Source organism: Halichoerus grypus, chromosome 12 (assembly GCF_964656455.1).
Source record: "Halichoerus grypus chromosome 12, mHalGry1.hap1.1, whole genome shotgun sequence".
Lineage (NCBI taxonomy): Eukaryota > Metazoa > Chordata > Mammalia > Carnivora > Phocidae > Halichoerus > Halichoerus grypus.
Genome location: NC_135723.1, coordinates 51,282,821 through 51,304,574, shown reverse-complemented (window position 1 = coordinate 51,304,574; position 21,754 = coordinate 51,282,821). Strand labels below are relative to the sequence as shown.

The 21,754-nt window shown below is 37.2% G+C and overlaps 1 protein-coding gene across 12 annotated transcripts in view; it reads right to left on the bottom strand.

The window, feature by feature from the left end:
- Positions 1-21,754, bottom strand: part of HDAC9 (histone deacetylase 9) — a 911,036-nt gene that overhangs the window by 518,468 nt on the left and 370,814 nt on the right. For 11 of the 12 annotated variants that reach the window (XM_078059350.1, XM_078059344.1, XM_078059346.1 and 8 more), the window contains one exon: positions 11,286-11,348. In XM_078059350.1, coding sequence (XP_077915476.1) covers positions 11,286-11,348 — 63 coding nt within the window. Of the gene's footprint in view, positions 1-11,285; positions 11,349-11,756; positions 12,200-21,754 lie in introns of those variants that run through there. The other variant, XM_078059347.1, reaches the window with a different exon arrangement.

Sequence of the window (21,754 nt, the reverse complement as noted above, 5' to 3'; positions counted from 1 at the left end):
TATTCATTGTATTTATAACATTTGATTGTTTTTCATAAACCATCCTTTAAGACCCAGTCTTCATGGAATTTTAAAAGGTACTGTATAGGGCGCCTGGGTGGCTCAGTCGGTTAAGCGACTGCCTTCGGCTCAGGTCATGATCCTGGAGTCCCGGGATCGAGTCCCACATCGGGCTCCCTGCTTCTCCCTCTGACCCTCCTCCCTCTCGTGCTCTCTGTCTCTCATTCTCTCTCTTGCAAATAAATAAATAAAATCTTAAAAAAATTAAAAAAATAAATTAAAAAATAAAAAAATAAAAAATAAAAAATAAAAGGTACTGTATATCTTTCAGAGAGATTTTAGAGAATTTAGATTTCTTAGCTTTAAAAAAGTTCTAATTCTATTCTTAATAATAGAATCATTCTTGCAAAGTGAAAAAATGTGTGTGTGTGTGTGTGTGTGTGTGTGTGTGTGTGTGTGTAAAATGCCATTTTCCCTGGAAGGGTCAACAACGAGGAGCCCTGTTTATGAGCCATATTAACACCAAACAGAGAGCTTAGCAATGTCTGTTTCTAAAAATAAACCCTGTGTGTCTCTTGTTGTCATCATCAACCAGAGTCTTCGGTGCTCTGTGACAGAAAGCATCAAGGCTGCTTCTTTGTCTTTCCACAGCATTTTACATCAATACCCCAAGTCCTCCCTTTTCTGTCAAGGTGGCAGAGATAAAAAGAATTCTGCAATCACCCTAAGCACACATTTAAACATTACTGCCCCTTAAGCAGACAGTTATCATGTTGTTTTGGCAGCAGGAAGGAATCTGTGGTTTCACTTGAATGTTATTCTTCTTTATTTAAACTACTAGAAATAACCCAAAAATGACAGAATGCTCTTTCTATAAATAATCATTCCAGTGTAGAGTTATATTAGGAGGTAACTCAGATGGCATGATAACGCCTAACAAGCTAATCTTAGACCTGCGATGCCATAAGATAGAAATACCCAGGCTAAGAATAACTGACCCAAAGGAGTCAGCCTGCTGAAGAGAGCCACAGACGTGTGGGCATCTGCAGATTTTAATGCATTTAATGATCTTCTGAAAGCTTCTTTCCCCTGGAAGGCAATAAATTATGCTGGTCATTAACGTGACAATCAATAATGCCTCCACAATGTATTCCATAAAGATGGCTCAAGATTCTCACAGCCAATAAAATTATAAAACTTAGTTCATGGAAACCAAGGAGTTGGCTCTTGAAGAGTTGCATTAGTACCCAACTGGCAAATTTAATGCATAAATTTAACTCAAGATAAAGTAAAATGGAGTATCATATTGGTACATAAAAACATCGCCATACAGTTTTCACCTAAAATGTCCAAACTGAACCCATACTGGACCAATATATATTCAAAATAGAGTAAAATTTTGTTAGCTAGATTATTCTTTTGGCTTAAGAATGTGAGATAGCATGTTGAGATCAGGATTTAAGTAGAGACACAGACTTTATTGACTCCCCCATCTCCCATTTCTAGGTAAGGACTGAAGTGGGTATAATTCTAATATTTTGGTCAAAAAACACACTGAACCCCATGGGGCTAACATTTGGGGGGAAAAAAAACCAAAAATGTTCTTCTGTTAAATTACATTAGTAATAATGTGCTATTCTGAGGTGGTGCAAACCTTATTTTTATGACTTATAAGATGTACTGTGAGCATTGGCAAACATGCCAAATGCATTGGAGATAATGGTCCACAGTGTGTGCACATTACACTGTGTTATCATCAAGTCTCATGGAACTTTGGAGGTTGCCTTGACTCTCTCAGCCCTGGAGAGTGTTAACTTCCACCAATTTCATCATCAAGCCCTGAGAATGTGAAGTAAGGCTCCTCCACCAAGCCTTTCAACATAGTTGCCTATTTGTGCCTTAAACCTCCCAGGACTAAGAAGTATGCCTAGACATTTATCTATAAATATAGATGATTCCATATTTTTAGCACCAGATATGAAACACATTATCCTATGCAACATATCTTTCCCTTTGAGAAAAAGAGGCAGAGACATGGTAAACAGGAATGGAGACATGGTAAACAAATTAAGTTCAAACCCAACCCTGCCAGTTCCTAGGCATGATCACCATCAGGAAGTTCCTCTGAACCTGGTTCCGTATCTGCAAAATATGAATGTTGCTGTAACTACTACAGATCTCTTCAAACTGCAAGAAGGATTAAATAACGAAACAGAAAAAGCTTCTGAAACATTAGCTTATTATGTCAATAAGAAGAATGACAGTGATAAAAAATGATGAAAACATAAGGCTTCAACCAATGACCTCCTAAACTGGGACAAAACAATTAGAGTGGAATGTGGCAGAAAAACCATGAAAATGATAACTGTGATATTTTTTAAAAGATTTTTTATTTATTTATTTGACAGAGACAGCGAGAGAGGGAACACAAGCAGGGGGAGTGGGAGAGGGAGAAGCAGATTTCCCGCAGAGCAGATAGCCTGATGTGGGGCTCGATCCCATGACCCTGGGACCATGACCTGAGCCCAAGGCAGACGCCTAACGACTGAGCCACCCAGTTGCCCCTGATTGTGATAATTTTTTTAAATCTAAAATGAATGGTTCCTGACGCAAAATCATACATTGAAATTACACAACTGAATTCTATTTGTAAGCAGGTTTAAAAAGCACCCTCAAAGAGGGCGGGGGGGTGAGGGAGGGGCAAACCAAAGGACAGACTCTTAACTATAGAGAACTATTACCAGAGGGGAGGTGGGCGGGGATGGGTTAAATAGGCAATGGGGATTAAGGAGTGCAGTTGTCTCAATGATCACTGGGTGTCATATTTAAGTACTGAATCACTAAATTGCACACCTGAAACTAATACTACACTGTATGTTAACTAATTGGAATTTAAATAAAAACTTTTTAAAAAGCACTGTCAAGAGTAAAATTTAAATCATGTTCAATTCACCAAGAGCCTTTCTAGTTCACCCTATGTGGGGTTCCCTGAAAACTTTCTGGGTAAACATGTTTTTACTAATGTAAGAACTCCCAGGCCACAATGTAATTTAATGGAAATTCAGTGAAATTTTCTTGGTTTTTGTTTTGTTTTGAATTTCAAATTTTAAAATTTAAAACTATTTTAACCCAGTTTGGGTATATGTCATGCTTTCGACACCCAGGAAAACTTACCTCAAATAATTGAAAAAGACATCCACAGGTCTACAATTGTGTCAATACTGAATATAAATTATAAATTAAATGTTTCAATATAAGTCGTAGGCCATGAGGGGAAGAAGTAAAAAAAAAAATAATGACGTTCTGGGGTATTTCCAACCTTATCAACATGCAAAGAGTTTAATCATAAGTAAGTGACTAGTTACACTCTGTGGTTTGGTAAATTTCCTTCTTCCTTAAATGTAGTTTTCATTGGATTTAATTATTGGGTATTTTAAAAGCACTATATATAAAAGGCCTATCACTTATTTCACTATGGAAAATTTAATATTAAAACAATGAATGTAACTGATACTCTTCTAAAGCGTAAGAATTCCTTAGTTTTATATTCATGAACCATAGCATCACAGAGTAACCCTAAACATAATGTTCTTTGAGAACACTTAAAGTGTAGGTCATTTAATATTGCAAAAATTCGTTTAAATTAAATTTGTTTTGTGCAAGTGACTTAGTAGGGGTAGAATGGAACTAGTAGATACAAGGTATTTTCTCATTCCTTCATCTCCTGATTGTCAATCTCCCAAGATGAGAAAAGGGAAAACTGCCCATAGTAAGGACACCATGCATCCAAGCCAACCACTGGCACTTCATCTTCCTTTCAAGAATGGGACAGACCACAGCACCGCCACTCTGATTTGAAGTACATGCCAAAATATCTTTGAATTTCATCTACAGAAAGCTTATTTTTAAAGTCATTTTCATGGGCTTTTATTCCAATTAAATTGTTTTCAAAGTATTCCAATTCAGAAAAAAAATTGTTAAAATGCAGTTACTATTCCAGATTGTTAAAATTGTTCATTACTCTGAAAATGTAATAATTATAACAACATACTGGCAAAGAAATTGCATTTTGAATATTTTAAAAATAATCCTCCTTCAGTGTACTGAAAAGTTTATACATTAGATAAATTTCCCTTAATATTTTCTGTATCCTTCAAAGCCAACATTAAAGGAATATTTTACTCAAATTTATAATAAATGCTTATAATACACTAGTCTACAGCATTGGTTTTCCTCTTCTAAAAAATGATTTACAACCCTACAGAGACCCAGTATTCTTCCATAACTACTCTTTTTAGGGTTCCTTCTAACAACAGATAGTACTAAGAAAGGCTTTCTATTCAATATTAGTAAAAAAAATTTATCAGTGTTAAAATGATGTATATCTTCGTGAAAATGAAGTAACACCCACAATTCAACTGAAAGAAATTACATGGTCTACTTCCTTCATTTAATTATTTATATTTTAAGAAATACAAACTAAAAAAAATTACAAAGAAGGGCGCCTGGGTGGTTCAGTTGGTTAAGTGTCTGCTTTAGGCTTGGATGATGATTCCAGGCTCCTGGGATCCACCCCTGGATCAAGCTCCCTGCTCAGCAGGGAGTCTGCTTCTCCCTCTCCCTTTGCCCCTACCCCTCTCTCTCATGCTCTCTCTCTCACTCTCTCTCAAGTAAGAAGAAAATTCCAATCACCAGCATATACACTGTGGCAAATACTGCTGGTGCCTAGCTATGATGCATTCTTCTCCACCTTTCTTCTTGCTAATAAAAACTAAAAGATTAGCTGCAGCATCCATCCTCCTAGGCTCAGTATGACCCTAAGGAGCTATCATGGGAGTCCCATTCTTCTCTCTGTGACTGGCTAATGCATGGGTCGATGCTGCTATTCTGGCCAATAAATTATGAAGGACAATTTGCTGGAGAAATTTTGGGTAGAACTTCCTAAAGAAAATATACAAGGAAGCAAAGTATCTCTTCTATGTCTCCGGACTTTGTCATGCATAAATAGACATGTCAACTCCTGCCTTCTGGAGGAAACAGGACTATGATGACACTAACTCTAAGGCCAACAGAGGGGAGTGGTTTGAAGGATCTGTATACTGTTGCCATTATTGACCACCTGGTCTTGCCAACTACCCTGCTATTTTACTAAGTGATAAATTTCCTTGTTTGTCACTTTGAGTAGGATTTTCTGTTACTTGCAGCAGAAGACAACCTAATTTACCTACTACTTATAATTAAAGGATTTTGGCACAATAGCTTTGTGTGTGGGTGTGTAAAAAACACTTCGTAGAAAATATGGGCATATTGTAAAAATTCATATAAGGTGAAAAAGCATGATGATGAAGACAAAAGTGCCCCCCCCCGCCCCGGCAACAGAACCACCACCACACAAACGAATCTTTCCCTGATTTCTATCTTGTACTAATTCTTCTGGGAGATGGATAGATAAACAAAATATACCTTCATAAAAGTGAGATCATATCATTGATGCTCTTTTTCTTTAAAAAACATTAAATTTAAGTGATTTTAACAGAATTAAAAACTGCAACTGAAGGGATAATAAACATCCTAAATGCTTCCTTCCTATACAAGGTACCATTTCCAAAAAGATCTTCCTAGGGTTAAATAAGGAAATTATTTAAAAAATCAGTGTTTGGAGTCTTTTTTTTTTTTTTTAACCTCTGTGTTTCTATTTTAAGCAGCAGGGAGTCTGTCCCTGCTCAGAAAAATATCAGCACTTTCACACATCCCTCCATTTCACCTCTCCCTAATGCCTCATATTGGTTATGTTTATGAACATTGCCCTACTTTATAAAATTTGCTTTCTGTCCCATAACCAGTCTCATATTTGTTTAAAGAGATTCATTGTTTGCCCCATTAATCTTACTATGCTTTCTCTACTTCTCAATTTCATTTTTCCTTTTACATTCATCTCTTCATTGTGTGGGCTTCATTGTCAATCAGTTTAGTTCATGTTTGGGAATTTCTGACCTGCCTACCCATTTCCTCTATATTTTAATAACTCTTGCCTGGACGGACCATTGGATTACACTTCTTTTTGAACTACCAAGATTTTTCTTCATTATCCTCTCATTAAATGTTGGAGATTCTTGATAAACCTTGAATCCCGAATACATTCCCTTCCTCCCCACCTTCCCCCACCACAGATCTCTGCTTTACCTGCTGAACCCCCTGAAGAATTATTATTTGAAAATCAATACCCCAGTTAGGATATGACTCTGTGATGAGCATTTGCAGCAAACTGTCCTTAAAGAGGAGAGGCCTTTCAATCTACAGACTTATTTTTTTCTTTTCCAATGTATTTAAATAATCTTTCATCTTTTCACAAAATTATCTTCTGTTCATTGCTTTAGAATATCAACTTCAGGGATATAAATAATCTCTTTGTTATGCTGCCTTTGTCTTTCTTATTAATTCACTTCTTTCCAATTGCTTGAATTCATTTTCCTTTTTCATTCCCTGTGATTGTCTTAAACCTTTCCCCTTTGTTGGTAAAGAGTTTTACTGGTGTCTGTTCTGCTTCCTGCTATTTCTAATGAATATTTTTGTTCTATAATTACCATGGTTTTTTCATTTTCAATTTGTTTCCCTAGATCTAAAATATCCTTTTTCATCTCATGCTATTGTTTTATCATCTCATCTTTGAGCTCTTGTTTTATGGAATTTATGTTCTTATTAAGGAGCTGTATTTGTGGGGAACAATTATTAGACAATTCCATGGATGCAGTAAATTGATGTTTTCTTCTTGGTGGAAGATCTAAGATTAGCTGGAAAAGGGTATTTTGTTGAAAAGAACTATGGATCATTTTCCCAGTTTGGAGTTTTGCTCTGATGCCTTCATTTCTCCAGAGAGGCAGGGTTTGTTCACCCATTTCACTAGTTTCTTTTCCAGAATCATTTCTACTATTTCTCACTCACAAGAAGCATCCACCACCACCACCACCACAAAAGCCGAGGATATCTACTCAGTTTGCTTCTCTTCAGATTTGAGAATGTTAGTGAGAATTTTCAGGAAGTTGCTATCTTGTCAGTAGAATTCTAAGGAGGCCTAGGATGTAGGCCCTGTTAGGTCTCTCTGTTCAGATCAAAAAGCTTCAGTCCCATTTTTTCCTTGACTATTAGTTTCTGAGATATGTTAGGTCATATCACATTCTGTACACACTTAATGCTGAATATTGTACCTGTCACGTGTGTGTGTGTGCGTGCACGCGCACACATGTGCAGCGTGAGTGTTTGCCAGCTTACACCATTCTGGAATCACTTCATTATCTATCAATGGTGAGAAATTATGTAGTTTTCAAACTTCTCATCTTCAAAAATCAAAATCCTCATTTTTAAAATCAGAATTTGGGTTTATTTTAGTCTTCCAAGGGGTTTTATTGAATTTCCTTGCTTAATGGATGGAACAGTTATTCCACTGGTGTCACCCGCAGAAATATAAAATACTCATTCCTGTCCCCATCCTCAATGGGCCTACTGATAACTAGCTTTCTGATCACTACCTATCAGATATTCAAATTGATAAGAGCCTTGTAAGTGAAGATAACTTGAGTTAGAGAACAGCAAAACAGTAATTATGGGAAATACCAGAAGTGATTCTTGACATGACAGGAGCATTTCACAGACTTACATTTTCATAATTAGATTCTGCTTTCCAAGCAGACATAAATGGCTACTGAATCTAAAATATTCCTTTCCCCTCAACAATGCACACGAAGGGGGGAGGGAAGGATTCTGAAAGGGTGAAGATATGTTTTCCATAAAAGAAATTCAGGATTCAGATTTAAATGCTTTTCTTTTATACCCTAAAATAAGAATACATAGTAAAAATATGAGTTTTCCTTATTTTAAATGTATTTTACATTAATGCTGTACAAACTCTAGGAAATTCTTTTATAGTAATCGTTCCAATGCTGTCTGGACAGCTCTGCTGTCCAACAAGTTAAGCAACATGCCTGGCAACAGGAGAACACCCCAAATTCTGCCAGCTACTCCTAAGTGACCTGAGTCAGTATTTGTACGTGCTTCAGTGTCTGCCACAGTTATCACTTATATTGGCCCACACAAGCCACAAAAGTAGAGATTGACCTAGCAAAATGTGTCACTCATAAGGAATTCCAAGATTCAATATTATAGAGCTTTTTAACTAAATACATTAGCAGACTATGCTGTAGAAACCTAGTTCTACCTAGAATGTCTTGCTTAGCTGAGTCAGTATTAGGGGAAAAAAATGGAACCATATAAAATACTTGCAATTCAACAGTCTATAAAGAACTCTGAAGAAAATCATCTTTATTAATGCATAGTATCCAGTTTAACTAAAATAGCAAATGAGAACTTCAAAGCAATAGCTAACAATAAAACAAAGCTTTTTAAAACAATTCATCCAAGAAATCTGCTGTTGGGGTTTCACTGTTCAATTACATATTCTGCAAATTCTTGGCCTTTAGTTCTTATGTAATGAGACATTTTACAAAACACACATGCACACACACATACAAGCTACTCTGATTTACAGTCACAATTTGCACAAGGAAAGGATTAGTTCTTTCCTGGATTAGACCAGGAAAACCAAAAAAAGTAGCTGGCATATAAAATAACCAAATAAAACTTACTATCAAAACAAAACATCATTGTTCCATGTGACATACAATCAAATTCATTTATCTAGCTTGTTCGGCAAGATAGAGCATGGTACTGAAGAGCCAGAAGCCCAGGTTCGCTCACTAAAAATAGTTATAATAATAGTGAGTCTGCACTTTAATAACATGTTGTTACATTTGAACCTTATAAGAATGCCAAGAGGTAAACAGGAGGACATCATTATTGTTCAGTTTACAGATGAGTAACCAGTTATACCACTGGCTCTTGCTAGAACACAGAGCTCTTGACTCCCAGAACAAACAATGTTCTCTCCAACACTCTGCATTGCCACCAGATATCTCTTTCAGATCCAAAGACTCCATCCATTCCTATGCGTATCAATCACATCCATGCCACTGGTCCAAAAGGGAGTGGAATGAAACTTGTAGATGCATTAAGACAAACACACCCCAAATTTAGCAATTAACTTAAAGGAAAACCCTACTAAGATGGGTCACCAGGATCACCATCACTTCCTCCTACTGGTACATCCGTGATACTCAAAGTTTACTGCACCCTCGATTTGCTCAAAAGATTTTAAAAATTCCAATCTCCAGGTTAGCTCCCATACCAGTTAAATCAGAAACTCGGGGGGTGTGACCAAGGCTTCAGTATTTTGTAAAATACTTTTGATGACTCCCAAGTTTGAGAGCCAATGCCCAGAGGAAGTATACAATAAAGACTGGGGGACTTAAATTCAAGGCTGTAGCATATTAAACAAAATCAAATGTTACACAACATGGTAGTATGGATGCACATGATTTCAGGTTTCAAATTTTAAAAATAAACAGAACCTGGAGTTCCTGATTTATACCAGACAGGCTTGGGAGTTGATGTCAATCTACATCACTTCTCATTTAATAGTTGGTGCTTAAGGGATGTTTCCCTTCCTGCAGAACCGACAACACCACTGACAGTCTCAAGCACTTCCCTGCTTGAAAATATTACTGCTTTAACGTCAGGAAAATGGCAATCTCAACTGAAAAATGGAGTAAAGTTACATGTGATTATCAAAGACATTAAAAATGGTGAGGTTTTTGCAAACACCTGTAGCCTGTGGCAAGAGATTCAATGTCAGCAGCCAGTCCCTGCTTGAAAGGCACAGCTTTGTTTCTACCATGTGAAAGGAACATTAAACTTGTTACACAGAGGCAAGGACTGAAGCGATAAAGTGTAGTACTGAAAAGATCCCTAACATAGTTATTTTTAGAAAGTCGATCCATATTTAAAAAATAAAATGCTAAATTAAGTGACCAGTTCCATTTGAGACCCACCAGCTGACCCCTCCCCAACCTCTTGTCAACTTTACAGCCACAAAGATAATGGAAGATAATAAACCGTATTAAAATTCTCGTATGTTTGCTTCAGATAAGCGGACACTACTAATTAATATAATTCCTGTCACGTAAGTGTAAACATATCAGATTACACAAAATTGATCTCTTATTCGGAGTCCAAGAAAAAATCAGGACAAGAGAAGTATCTCAAAATCATCACAACTGACCGAGGTTTAAAGAAAACTTGCTTCAAACATAGATCCGTAAATGGGAAGGTGCTCAGCACTGAAACAGACATCGTGCCAACCTGTGGAATATTTCTTTCACATCCTAGCTCTACCAAGCAAATGCTGCTTTAGGTTGCATTCTTTGCATAGATCTATGTGGTGATCTAGAATTACGATTAAGCCCACATAGGAACTCAGAAGACGTGAGGGAGAACTTTGAGCCAATTTAGACGGAAGCATTCCGAAGAGGACGGAAATATAAAGCCCCCAAGCTTTAGGAACTGGCTGTAGGATTAAATATGAAGAGCAACAATTACAACTAAGTGATATTGCCCGGAGAGTTTGCTCTTTTCACAAATAGAAATTGATAACGCTGACAAGCTTGATCTCCTCAGCACATCGCCTTGAAGGCACAAGTACATACGCTGGGAAACGAGAATCTGTTACTGTTATTCTTTCAAGGGTTGCACCTGCATGTGACACCTTTATGTGTGTGCTATGCCATCCATCTGCCTGACAACGCTAGACTCTCCAAATGTTTTTCAAGAAAATTAAAATAACCATCTGCTAATAATAATTTTATTCCATCCTAAATAGTTTCATTTTGGGCTGATGAGAAAAAAACACATTAAAACTACCTTTGCAACTCCTAGCAAACACATTTCAGAAGGTAGGTCTATAAATAGATGTGCTTCTGGATGCACACTGTAAATATAAAATCATCGGGCTAGCGCAGGCTGCAATTTAAACTGAAACTCCAGTATGAACTTACCTGATTTTTAAAGTCCCATTAGAATAGCTTGCAATCAGTACAGATCTCCTTCTTTAGTTGCACAGTAAGGCAAAGCACCCCCAGCTACATTTTACTTATCTCAGTCCCATCCTTCATCAGAAGCTTTGAGATTTCATTCAGAAGCTGTCGTCCCTAAACACTGAATATGCACAGAAACGGTAATGGAAGGGATCTAAGTTAAACCCTACAGACGCACCAAGAAAATAGCAACATCAACACCAAAAAGAAGCAAATCCTTGAGAGGTGCTTTTTCTTAGCTGCATTTCCCAAGTCAGCCTCCTTTCACACATAAAATGTCTCAGTTATGGAAGAGGATCTTACCTGAGCTGATCATACTGTGCATTCTCTGCTGAGCCAAGAGCTGCTCTCGTCCAGCCACCCCATCTGAGGAAAAACACGAGTCACTCTCGTAAATTGTCTGCAGCATATTCCAATCACTCTTACTTCAGCTACATGAAAGATTCATCGCTGCTCAGTGCACGGGCCCCAGGAGCTACCCTCCCTGGTCCTCCCTCCTCCCCGAGGAAAGGCAGCAGCCGACCAACTTCAACAACGATTTCCTTTCTGTTAAGGTGGACATACACTTTTTAAAAAGATCTGGACACTTTTCCTATGTTACCAACCTGTGTACAAAGCAGAAAGGACCGAGTGGATGCTATGGCTCTCTGGAGTTTAGGTTATCCCAGAAACTAAAAGCAGGTGGGAAACAGGAATGTGCTTCGGGGTTATTGCTTTGTCAGAATAAGTAGAAAAATATTAACTCTACCCACGAGAAAAAGAAACCAATTAAACCTGGCTTATAGTTCTTCAGGCTGCTAGAGTTTCATTGCAAGAACCCTCAGTCCTGCAAGTGGCTTCAGCCGGTGCCCTTCTATCTGTTTGTGTGTGTCTCTTCCCCCTCTCTGGTCTCTCTCAGCTCAAGTTGGCTAAAGCTAGTGATAATCCATTTGCATATGAATCAACAACGGCATGGCCCACAGGCACAGAAATAGAACAATGGTCGGCCTGAGCCAAAAATAGGTCAAGCATGGCCGAGTGATTGGAGCTTGCATTAATGCATTTAAAAATACCCCAGCAAACCCAGCTGTCCAGCCTCTATCTTTCAAACCATAATTCTCTATTGCAGGGCCTTAAAAGCAATTAACTCTTTCCTCCCTCCAAGCTTGCTTTACACACTGTATTTCCACACTGGAGATTCGCCTCCAAAGAAAGGAAGGCAAAAAAAAAAAAAAAAGAAAAAATTAAGCATCATAATTCTAAGAGGGCAAATGCACATACATTTAATTTCATTTTATTTTTATAGTATGTGTTTTTGGAAGAGAAAGGAGAGAAGTGCAGAGCTCTGTATTGGTTCTAAAATAATACTGGAAGCTTTTGCTCATAATGTGGTTTCTGCCTCACCCACGCACAGCAATCCTGGTGTTCTATTTTTGTTGCCTGTTTCTCTGGCTCCACTGCAGTTGGCTGTGGCACTAGAAGCTTTTCTGCCTTCTAGTTTCAAGACTGACAGGAGATTTAGTAGAGGTAGTTTCAGAAAATAAGCACGCCCCAGAATAAAATGTTTATGAAGAACTCGCTTGATTTTTTACTTGCTATTTATGTAAGGCAATTGTCCATTTCACAAATCCTAATGTGATCTTAGTACCACCTCTCCATTTTATTGCATCCAGTTTCTAGTCTATCAAATTAAAAAGAAAACATAGCTCAGATCTGAAAATGTTCCCTCTATTTCAGCCTCTTAGGCTAAATTCATTGTGGAAAAGAAAAAGGAAAAGAAAGTGTTGATGCTGTCTAATGGATAAATGCAGAACCACTGAATACATGCACCCCAGGATCAACCAATAAATATGGTCAGTCCCCAACTAGGAATATTCTGCAATCATCTCCACCTGAAACAGAGATCCAACTTTTCTATAGAAATAGCATTTATAACACTTGATAGCTCCCAGACCAACACATACTGTGGAATTCACCTGCAGAGTAAATGAACTGTACTATATACTACTAAACATTCTATAGTCTCTGGTGTACACTTATAACATCATTTCTCTATGAGAAATAAATTCTGCATTACAAACTGTGTTGTAGCATCTAACCACTCCCAAGGGCACACCCAAAAGTGATAATCCACTAGTCCTGAGAACTCTTCTTGCTTTTCTAAACTAGATCAGCGGGGAAAATGTAATTCTTAACGCATTAATAGCAACAGAGAAGGAAAGGGGAAAAGCAGAGTGTTTCAAGGTTCCCAGAACAATCAGATGAAGGAAGGATCTTGGTCAACCACAGAGTGTGGGGCAGGGGAAAGAGAACAAGGAGACATAGAGTTTGGGTGGAAGGAAGGAAGAGTGCTAAGTCATTAGGCAGATAACCCACTGCTGAAGAAAAGTGGCACTGAATTTTCCTTCTTTCATAGATTAACTTCTACCTCCTGTAAAATTATATTCGGACCGGTAAGTTACAAGGTTTTTAAAAAAGAAGTTATTCCAAAGTGCATGTGACTTAAGACAAAACAAGAAAATCTTATGTTTCTGTCAGTCAAAAAAAATATTTAATTCCATTTATATTGCAAATAAACTTTCACTCAGTTAAGAAATCAATACATAGGGCGCCTGGGTGGCTCAGTTGGTTAAGCGACTGCCTTCGGCTTAGGTCATGATCCTGGAGTCCCGGGATCGAGTCCCGCATCGGGCTCCCTGCTCTGCAGGGAGCCTGCTTCTCCCTCTGACCCTCCCTCCTCTCATGTGCTCTCTCTCTCAAATAAATAAATAAAATCTTTAAAAAAAAAAAAAAAAAAAGAAATCAATACATAAAATTCAAGAGATGGAAATATTGTGGAGTTGGCAATTTACCTCAGGGATGATGGACCTGAGCGTTGCATTTTAGACCTGGGAGGAAATTTAGAATTTGCTACAATGGTGTTCAAATTCTCTGTCCCTCAGGATGCCGTGGGACCTGGGAGTCAACTCACAGTACTCTCCAGAAGAGGTTCTTCCCCGAACCAGAGCAACCTTCCTTTTATTTGTTTATACTGGAATATGTAAGAGTTCTTTTGAACAACAGTGTTTTATAGTAAGAAGAAAATAGATGAAATCCACTCATTTAGGAGGTGGTTTCTAATGCAGCAGGCTTCCCACCACATTCTCAAGTCTGCCATCCTGTCCCTCCCTAAAATGATGCAAATAATTATCAGAGATATTCAGAATAAATTTTAATATTATCTAGTGATGAAAAATGGAACCACCCAATGTTTCAGAGTGGTTTTGAACAGAACATGCACAACTAGTAATGAACATGGAAGATGAATAACAAAATCCCACTAATGACATAATATACATCTTTTGTCATTTTAAATTTAAATTATACCCTCAGACCACAAATGACAAAAACAGTCTCCCCAACTTTTATAATCATAAAAAATAAAATAAAACTCCAAAAGAGTGAGTTAGTAATTACCCTATTTCTCAGAAGTTCCAGGAAAAGGCATTCCACATAAAATAGTGTAATGTGTCTTCTTCATGTTGACCAAGTTATTCCACTTGAGCTTTATTTACATTTCATCCCTGCATTTTTTCAGTGTTTTTTTTTCCCCATTAGCTGTCTTGTCTTTCACCTCTTAACAATGAATAGTTAGTTTCAAGTGAAAAGACATTGGACACATCATAAAATAGGTATCGCTTGATTCTCAGAGGAAAAATAAGCATCATTAAAATCACCACCAAGTACATTGATTATCATAGTTCCATTAATGAACAACTTAAATATTAAGACTGTTGTATAATTCCTCTCACATTATCTCAACAATGTCAGTAAAGAAATGTCACTAGGTTTCTTTTTGGGCATTTATAAAACCACTTTTACTAACTTGGAAAGAAAGATTTTAAGTTCTATAATATAAAAACCACAACAAGCTAACTCAAATGCCAGGCTAGAATAAATAGGCATTTAAAAACATCTCAATATAGGGGCGCCTGGGTGGCTGGGTTGGTTAAAGCATCTGCCTTCGGCTCAGGTCATGATCCCAGGGTCCTGAATTGAGCCCCGCATTGGACTCCCTGCTCAGCGGGGAGCCTGCTTCTCTCTCTCTCACTCCCCCCTGCTTGTGCTCTCTCCCTCTCTCTCTGTCAAATAAATAAATAAAATCTTAAAAAAAAACCAATATAGGGGCGCCTGGGTGGCTCAGTTGGTTAAGCAACTGCCTTCGGCTCAGGTCATAATCCTGGAGTCCCGGGATCGAGTCCCGCATCGGGCTGCCTGCTCAGCGGGGAGTCTGCTTCTCCCTCTGATCCTCCCCCTCTCATGCTCTCTGTCTCCCATTCTCTCTCTCAGATAAATAAATAAAAAATCTTTAAAAAAAAAAAAAACCAATATAATAAATGTTAATCCAGTTTAATAAAAATGTTGGAAATTGATCTAAAAATCATTTTACATTCATTCTACACTCATCCAATAATTTTTAATAGTATCTACTGTCAAAAAATGAAATCACTGTCTAAATGCTTCCCAGTGGTTTTAAACAGAATATGCAAAACTAATGATAAACATATAAGAGGGATACCAAAACATCATTCAAAAGTGATTATGATAATTCCAATTCTTTTTATGCAGGTATACAGGCAAAACAAAAAGATGTATAAAAAACTCTATATGGCATCAAAACATTTCCAGAAATATCCTCAGACCCCGAGCTCCCAATGACATTTTCTCAAATCAGTCTTAGGTGATGACTACAGACCCACTGGAAAGAAGCAAAGATGGCAGTGTAACCTGATTTATTCTAAAACAATAAGGTACCCTCTGCTCATCTGTAATCAGATGCAGACTTTTCACGCAGTACCAAATCCTATGATTCTGGAACCTAGATGCACTAAGATTTAAAACTTGTTTGCCTGAAATATTAATTGTGCTTTATCGGAAAGCTACAAATTACTCACCAATACCTGGAACTCCTCACTCAATCCCTGACTCACTCATGTCGCTTCTTCTCCCATCCTCACATTTCTCAAACTATTGTCACAGCAATAAAGTTATACATACTTGCCTGCAGGCAGTAGATTTGATTTCCACATGCTCCCAAGGACAGGGAATATAGAGTACAGTGTACTAATTTTTATTTCTAATTCAAGTAGCTTATTTATCTGAATTTTCTATCTCTTGGAGGAACATTGCCAATTCTTATTAGACAGTGGATATTCAATTTACAAGTGATTCCTCTCCACTGAAACAACCTAACTGGTAACCAAATGGTCTTCTGATAAGGAAATTTTGCCTGGACCCAAGAGTGGGTAAAGGATTTGGGAAAATGCATCAGCAATGAAATTCCAGGGAGACTGTTTTATACGAAAACAAAGCAACATCAACAAAAATTCTAACAATTGTTGGCCTTGATTCGACTGATAGTGATTTCTTCCCTAACTTTTCCCTTCAAATGGGATGTGTTGATCTGCGATTTATGCTATTTCTAGGGATTACAGAGCATCAGGGTCACCTGGGAACTTGTTAGAAATACAATTTATTGGGCCCTATCCCAGACCTACTAAATCACAATCTCTGGGACGAATCTGTATTTTATAAACCCTCCAACTGATTCTGACACACAACAAAGTGTGAGAATCAGTAGATAAGATCAACCTTTCCAAAGCAATGATTAGATGGCTAAAAATATAAATGGATAAAGTATCTTTTGTGGGCCCAATTTTAAACTAGCCAATATTATTAGAGAACAATTTTTCAAAATGAAAATCATTAAACCAGCTAAGAGACTGAAGAAGACCATGAATTTTCAAGGTAATAAAAAGGAGGATCATCCTGAAAAGGGTCTCTTCGCTAGCAGATAAGACCAGCATTGTACACTTAGGATGACAGGGCTGTGTGCACTGCTCTTTTCCACTAAGCTATGCTGTTCTAGGTTCTGTTTTTCTAAATATTTGCCAGTTGCACATCAGTCCCTCTATATGCAGAGCTCAGAGCAGCCCGTCCAGGAGGAGAAAGTACTACGATATAATATTTTACATGTAATATTTCATTGTTATTCATTTTACCATAGTATCTTATTAAAATCTCAATAATTAACCTCAAATCAGTAATAAATCACAACTTAAAAAAGCTAGGTGCATGTCTGAAAAAATTATCTTTTGTTGAAATCAAGTGAAATGTAATTGCACTTTTATTTTTTGCATTTATTTTTCTTGCCTTGTGGACAGAATAACCAGTGAAAAAGGTCAGACATCAGACTGTAGCAGAAATGATCTCACATGGATTCCTTAATGTAATCATCATCACGTAGTACAATTTAAGCAAAGTATTCAATATCTTTTTTGTAGTATTTTAAAGATATTAGCACAAAGAAATTAATATAAAAATGCATTTGTAGGTACTACACTTTATAGTACTGGGTCTAGTCCCTGCAGTGATGGCAGAGTTTCTAGAAAAGTCTGGTTATCAATTGCATTGGCTCATGTACACATGTTCTATTTTTAATTGGTAAATTCCATCGATTATACCATTCTGACTCAAAGTTCTGAAAGAAATATAGCTTCAGACTCAACCTTCTCTCCCTGCAAAAGTCACTTGAGAAACTTACAACACAGTATTTTTTTACACTTTGTATCATGGTACTCTAAAACTATTTCACACAGTAAAACTATTTCCTATTAGTGTCTGTAACAATATGCCTGAACGGAAATAACAGTAAGCATCAACCAGAAATCTGGCTTTTGCTTTAAATGGCAGGTAATGGTTCACACTGGTAACCAAACATCATTTTCTTTTTAACAGCATCGACTTTGAAATACAAATCAACCTTGACCAACCTATCCTATGTTTATTAAACTATGTATGTAGAAGATATTTATGAGACCAGAGACTTAATTGAAATCTTAGTTGCAAGACAAAACATTAATTTTGGCTACAGGGCTAAGAAGATCAAAATTCTGGAAGAATTCCAGTTAAGTAAAATTAGCATTCTGATCTTCACTATTTGGTATGCTTCAAAAATTTCATTTTATATTAGTCTACAAAGCAGGTGTCCTTCTTATGTAGCCATACCTTAATATTTATCATCTTATAAATAAATGGGATTCTGATCACCAAAAATCAGTAGTGATATGTAACACCTGGATGAATACTATATTTGAGAGCTATTGTAAGACTGATTTCCACATGCTAATATAAGTATAGCAGACATCAAAAAAATCAACCCAGAAATGTCATTTCTTGCCACAAAGGTCAAGCTGATGTTTACCATAGCAAACCACTACCTATCACCAAGTTAAATCAAGAGAATGCCAGAATGCTTGCCACTGAAAATAGCAACCTTTTTTATATTGCAATTATATTCTGACTTCATGAACAATCTAATTGGATGCAAACTACCATATTTAAGAAATAGCAAGTGCCCAACACTTATTTTTTGACTGACCAAAAATATTTATAGCAATGGTGCATAACTAAAGTACAAACATTTGCAATCAGCCATATCACTAAGTTTATCAGACATCCCATGGGTAAGGAATCCTTCCTGTTATCAGGACTGTTTCATGTAACAGATTTTCTTTTAATTAACATTTGTCTGATAGTTATTTTTCTATCCCTTTATTTTTATCCTTTGCATCCTTTAAGTATGGCTTTTACAGATGGCATATATCTCTTTTTTTTTCCCTTTCATCCCAAAGAAAAGTCTCATATTTGGTAATTTCATGGAAAGAAATAGTGGCCCTTGGTAATTCATCATCTTCTCAAGAGGAAAAAAATAATAAGTCTATTTCATCTTTCAAACTTTTGCCCATACACTACTTCCTTGGCAATGGCTTCCCTGATATACAGTCATGAATGAAATGACCTAACTCTATCCTTACTTCTATCATAACAGGAGTCATTGGATATTTCAACAATTGGGTTACATATCTGTTCCCCATGCTAGGCATCAGGAACAGAACTGTCATTCATCTACACGCCTTCTGTACACTGCCTAGCAAACAGTAAGCACTCTATACAATATGGGAATCTATATAAATACACATGATTTGTTTGATTTTTCTACCCTTCCATTCATCCTTATTTTCACAGGTAAGTGTCAGGCAAACAATTTCTATCATGTCTGCATCAGCTATTCCCATCACGCCAGCGACCCTCCCCCAAATCTATCTCCAGACTTCGTTTTCCTGTCTCAAGAGAGGTAACCTCACACAACCAATACCAACATCACCCTGGTCAGATAAATATGATGATTACATCACACAAAATACTTTTCAGGACAATATGGTAACCATTCATAAGCTTTGTATGATCAGTAAAAAACACAGAGATTATAAATTCCACCATGCTTTATTTTCCTAGGAGTAAACACAGGAAATTTAAAAATTCAAGATTATAGAGAATTTACTTAACACCTTTCCATTTCAACACTGAAACTATTTTTACTGAAAAGGAGTTTTGAAAATGTTCGCAGTTGTTCCTGTGCTCTTGAGGCTCTCCTGGGCTCTTCTAATGGCCAGCCTGGCTCCAGGACACAATGACATGACGCCTCTGAAAACATTAAAGCTCTAATCAAAAAACTCCCACTTTATATTCTCATTAACTTGAAGAATTCCCTTTCAGTTTAAAGAGCTCCTACCTGGTCTACCTCTTTTGAAGGAGGGGCCTTATGTTCACATATTTTCTAAATCAAAGAGAGATATATTCTGGAAAATGTGGAAACTTCAGCATCAGATATTAAGTTATACTTGATTCATGAAAATCATAGAATAGCTTTCATATGAAGGGCAACTACGTAACACTCTACACAATGTGACTTATTGGATCGAAGAGGGGCTCTGGATTCAGATAGAATTTGACCTGAATTCCACCTCTGTCACTGAGTAGTCAGTTATAAGCTATATAGCTTGGGTAAGTTACTTAACCTTCCTTAGTCACAATTCCCTCACTTTAAAAAATACTAACCTCGGCCTCACACTCACTTATGGAGCACCAGAGCATTGGGATAAAGACCTTGAGAGGAAATGGGGGAAGAAAAAGGCGGAAAGAGAACAAGTCCTCTACAGTTACCATCTGGACAAAATATTGGCTATATTTGTAAGGGGCTTTCATGTACAAACCTTTAACCAAGATGTGTTCTTTATTTTATCTGCATTTAGTGTTGCAGATGAGTTGTAAACCCAACTGAGGGAGGAATGTCCTTCAAGAATTTCCTCGGATATGAAGCCCCAAGTATAGAATTAAGTTACTTGAAAGGAGGACCTTCACATAGTAGCTAATGGTGCCTTCTGCTACGTAAAATAGGTTTATATGCTCAAATTAATATCTGCTGAATACTGTATTAAAAGTGCTTCATTAGGGGCACCTGGGTGGCTCAGTCATTAAGCGTCCGCCTTCGGCTCAGGTCATGATCCCAGGGTCCTGGGATCGAGCCCCGCATCCGGCTCCCTGCTCCGCGGGAAGCCTGCTTCTCCCTCTCCCACTCCCCCTGCTTGTGTTCCCTCTCTCACTGTGTCTCTCTCTGTCAAATAAATAAAATCTTTAAAAAATAAATAAGTAAATAAATAAAGTGCTTCATTAATGTCATCTGTGGAGCTTAAAAAAAGAAAAAAGAATACACACATCATGTCTGATAGGAAACATATACCACAACGCTATATAATTAATGTGTGCTGAACATGATCCTGAATTATTTCATACTTTCTAAGTCCATGAGAGAAGAAAACACTCACGTCATCAACTTCATATTTTCTTGGTTGATATTGCTTCCGGAAGGGTTCATATAAACATTCACTGTGCCTCTCTTCAACTTCATCCTTCTGCTCCCTCTACCCTTTGCCTATTCTCTCACATTTTGTACCCTCTACACCCCCTAAACATATACAACAAAAAAGGGAAGGGAGTATTTATTTCCCCAAATTGTATCAACTTAATAAGGACTAAGAAATCATGATTATAAAATAAACATGGTAAAAATGAAAGAACAAATTAACATCTGCAGGGTTGCTTTAATATTTAGAAATACGAATATAAAATTTCTACTACTATGACAAGAACATAATAGGTACTCATTACCCTGTAGTTATTATTATTATAGCACATTATTATTTTTTAAAGATTTATTTATTTTTATATTAGAGAGAGAGAGCACATGAGCATGGGGAGTGGCAGAGGGAGAGGAAGAGAATCCTCAAAGCAGACTCCCCACTGAGCATGGAGCTGGCCTAGGGGCTGGATCTCACAACCCTGAGATCATTACCGGAACCCAAATCAAGAGTCAGACGCTTAACCAACTGAGCCACCCAGACGCCCCTTATAGTACATTATAAATACACACATCAAGAAGTCAATAATAGAGGGCCTACTTAGATTTCTGTATTCTGAACTGAGATAATTCCTGTTTCTCAAAATCAGCTATAATATTATAAAACAGAATATAAAAGCCACGAGTTTCTGCTATTTCCTAGAGGAAAAAAAAATGAGTACATATATGTTAGATAAGAAAAATTAAAATGGAAATTTTCATCACTCTCCAGGCTGATAAACAAACCATTTGTATTCAGCAAGTCACTGATTCTTAACTGCAAAATAAGAAATGGAAATAATGAGCAAGAGGTGAGTAGTATGTGCCAGGCTATTTGCTATGCTTACTTTGTGAGGTCAAATCAATATTTTTAAAAAGATTTTATTTATTTATTTATTTGGGAGAGAAAGCATGCAAGCAGGGGGAGTGGCAGGCAGAGAGAGAGGGAGAAGCAGGCTTCCCACAGAGCAGGGACCCCCAAAAGAGGCTGGATCCCAGGACCCTGGGATCATGA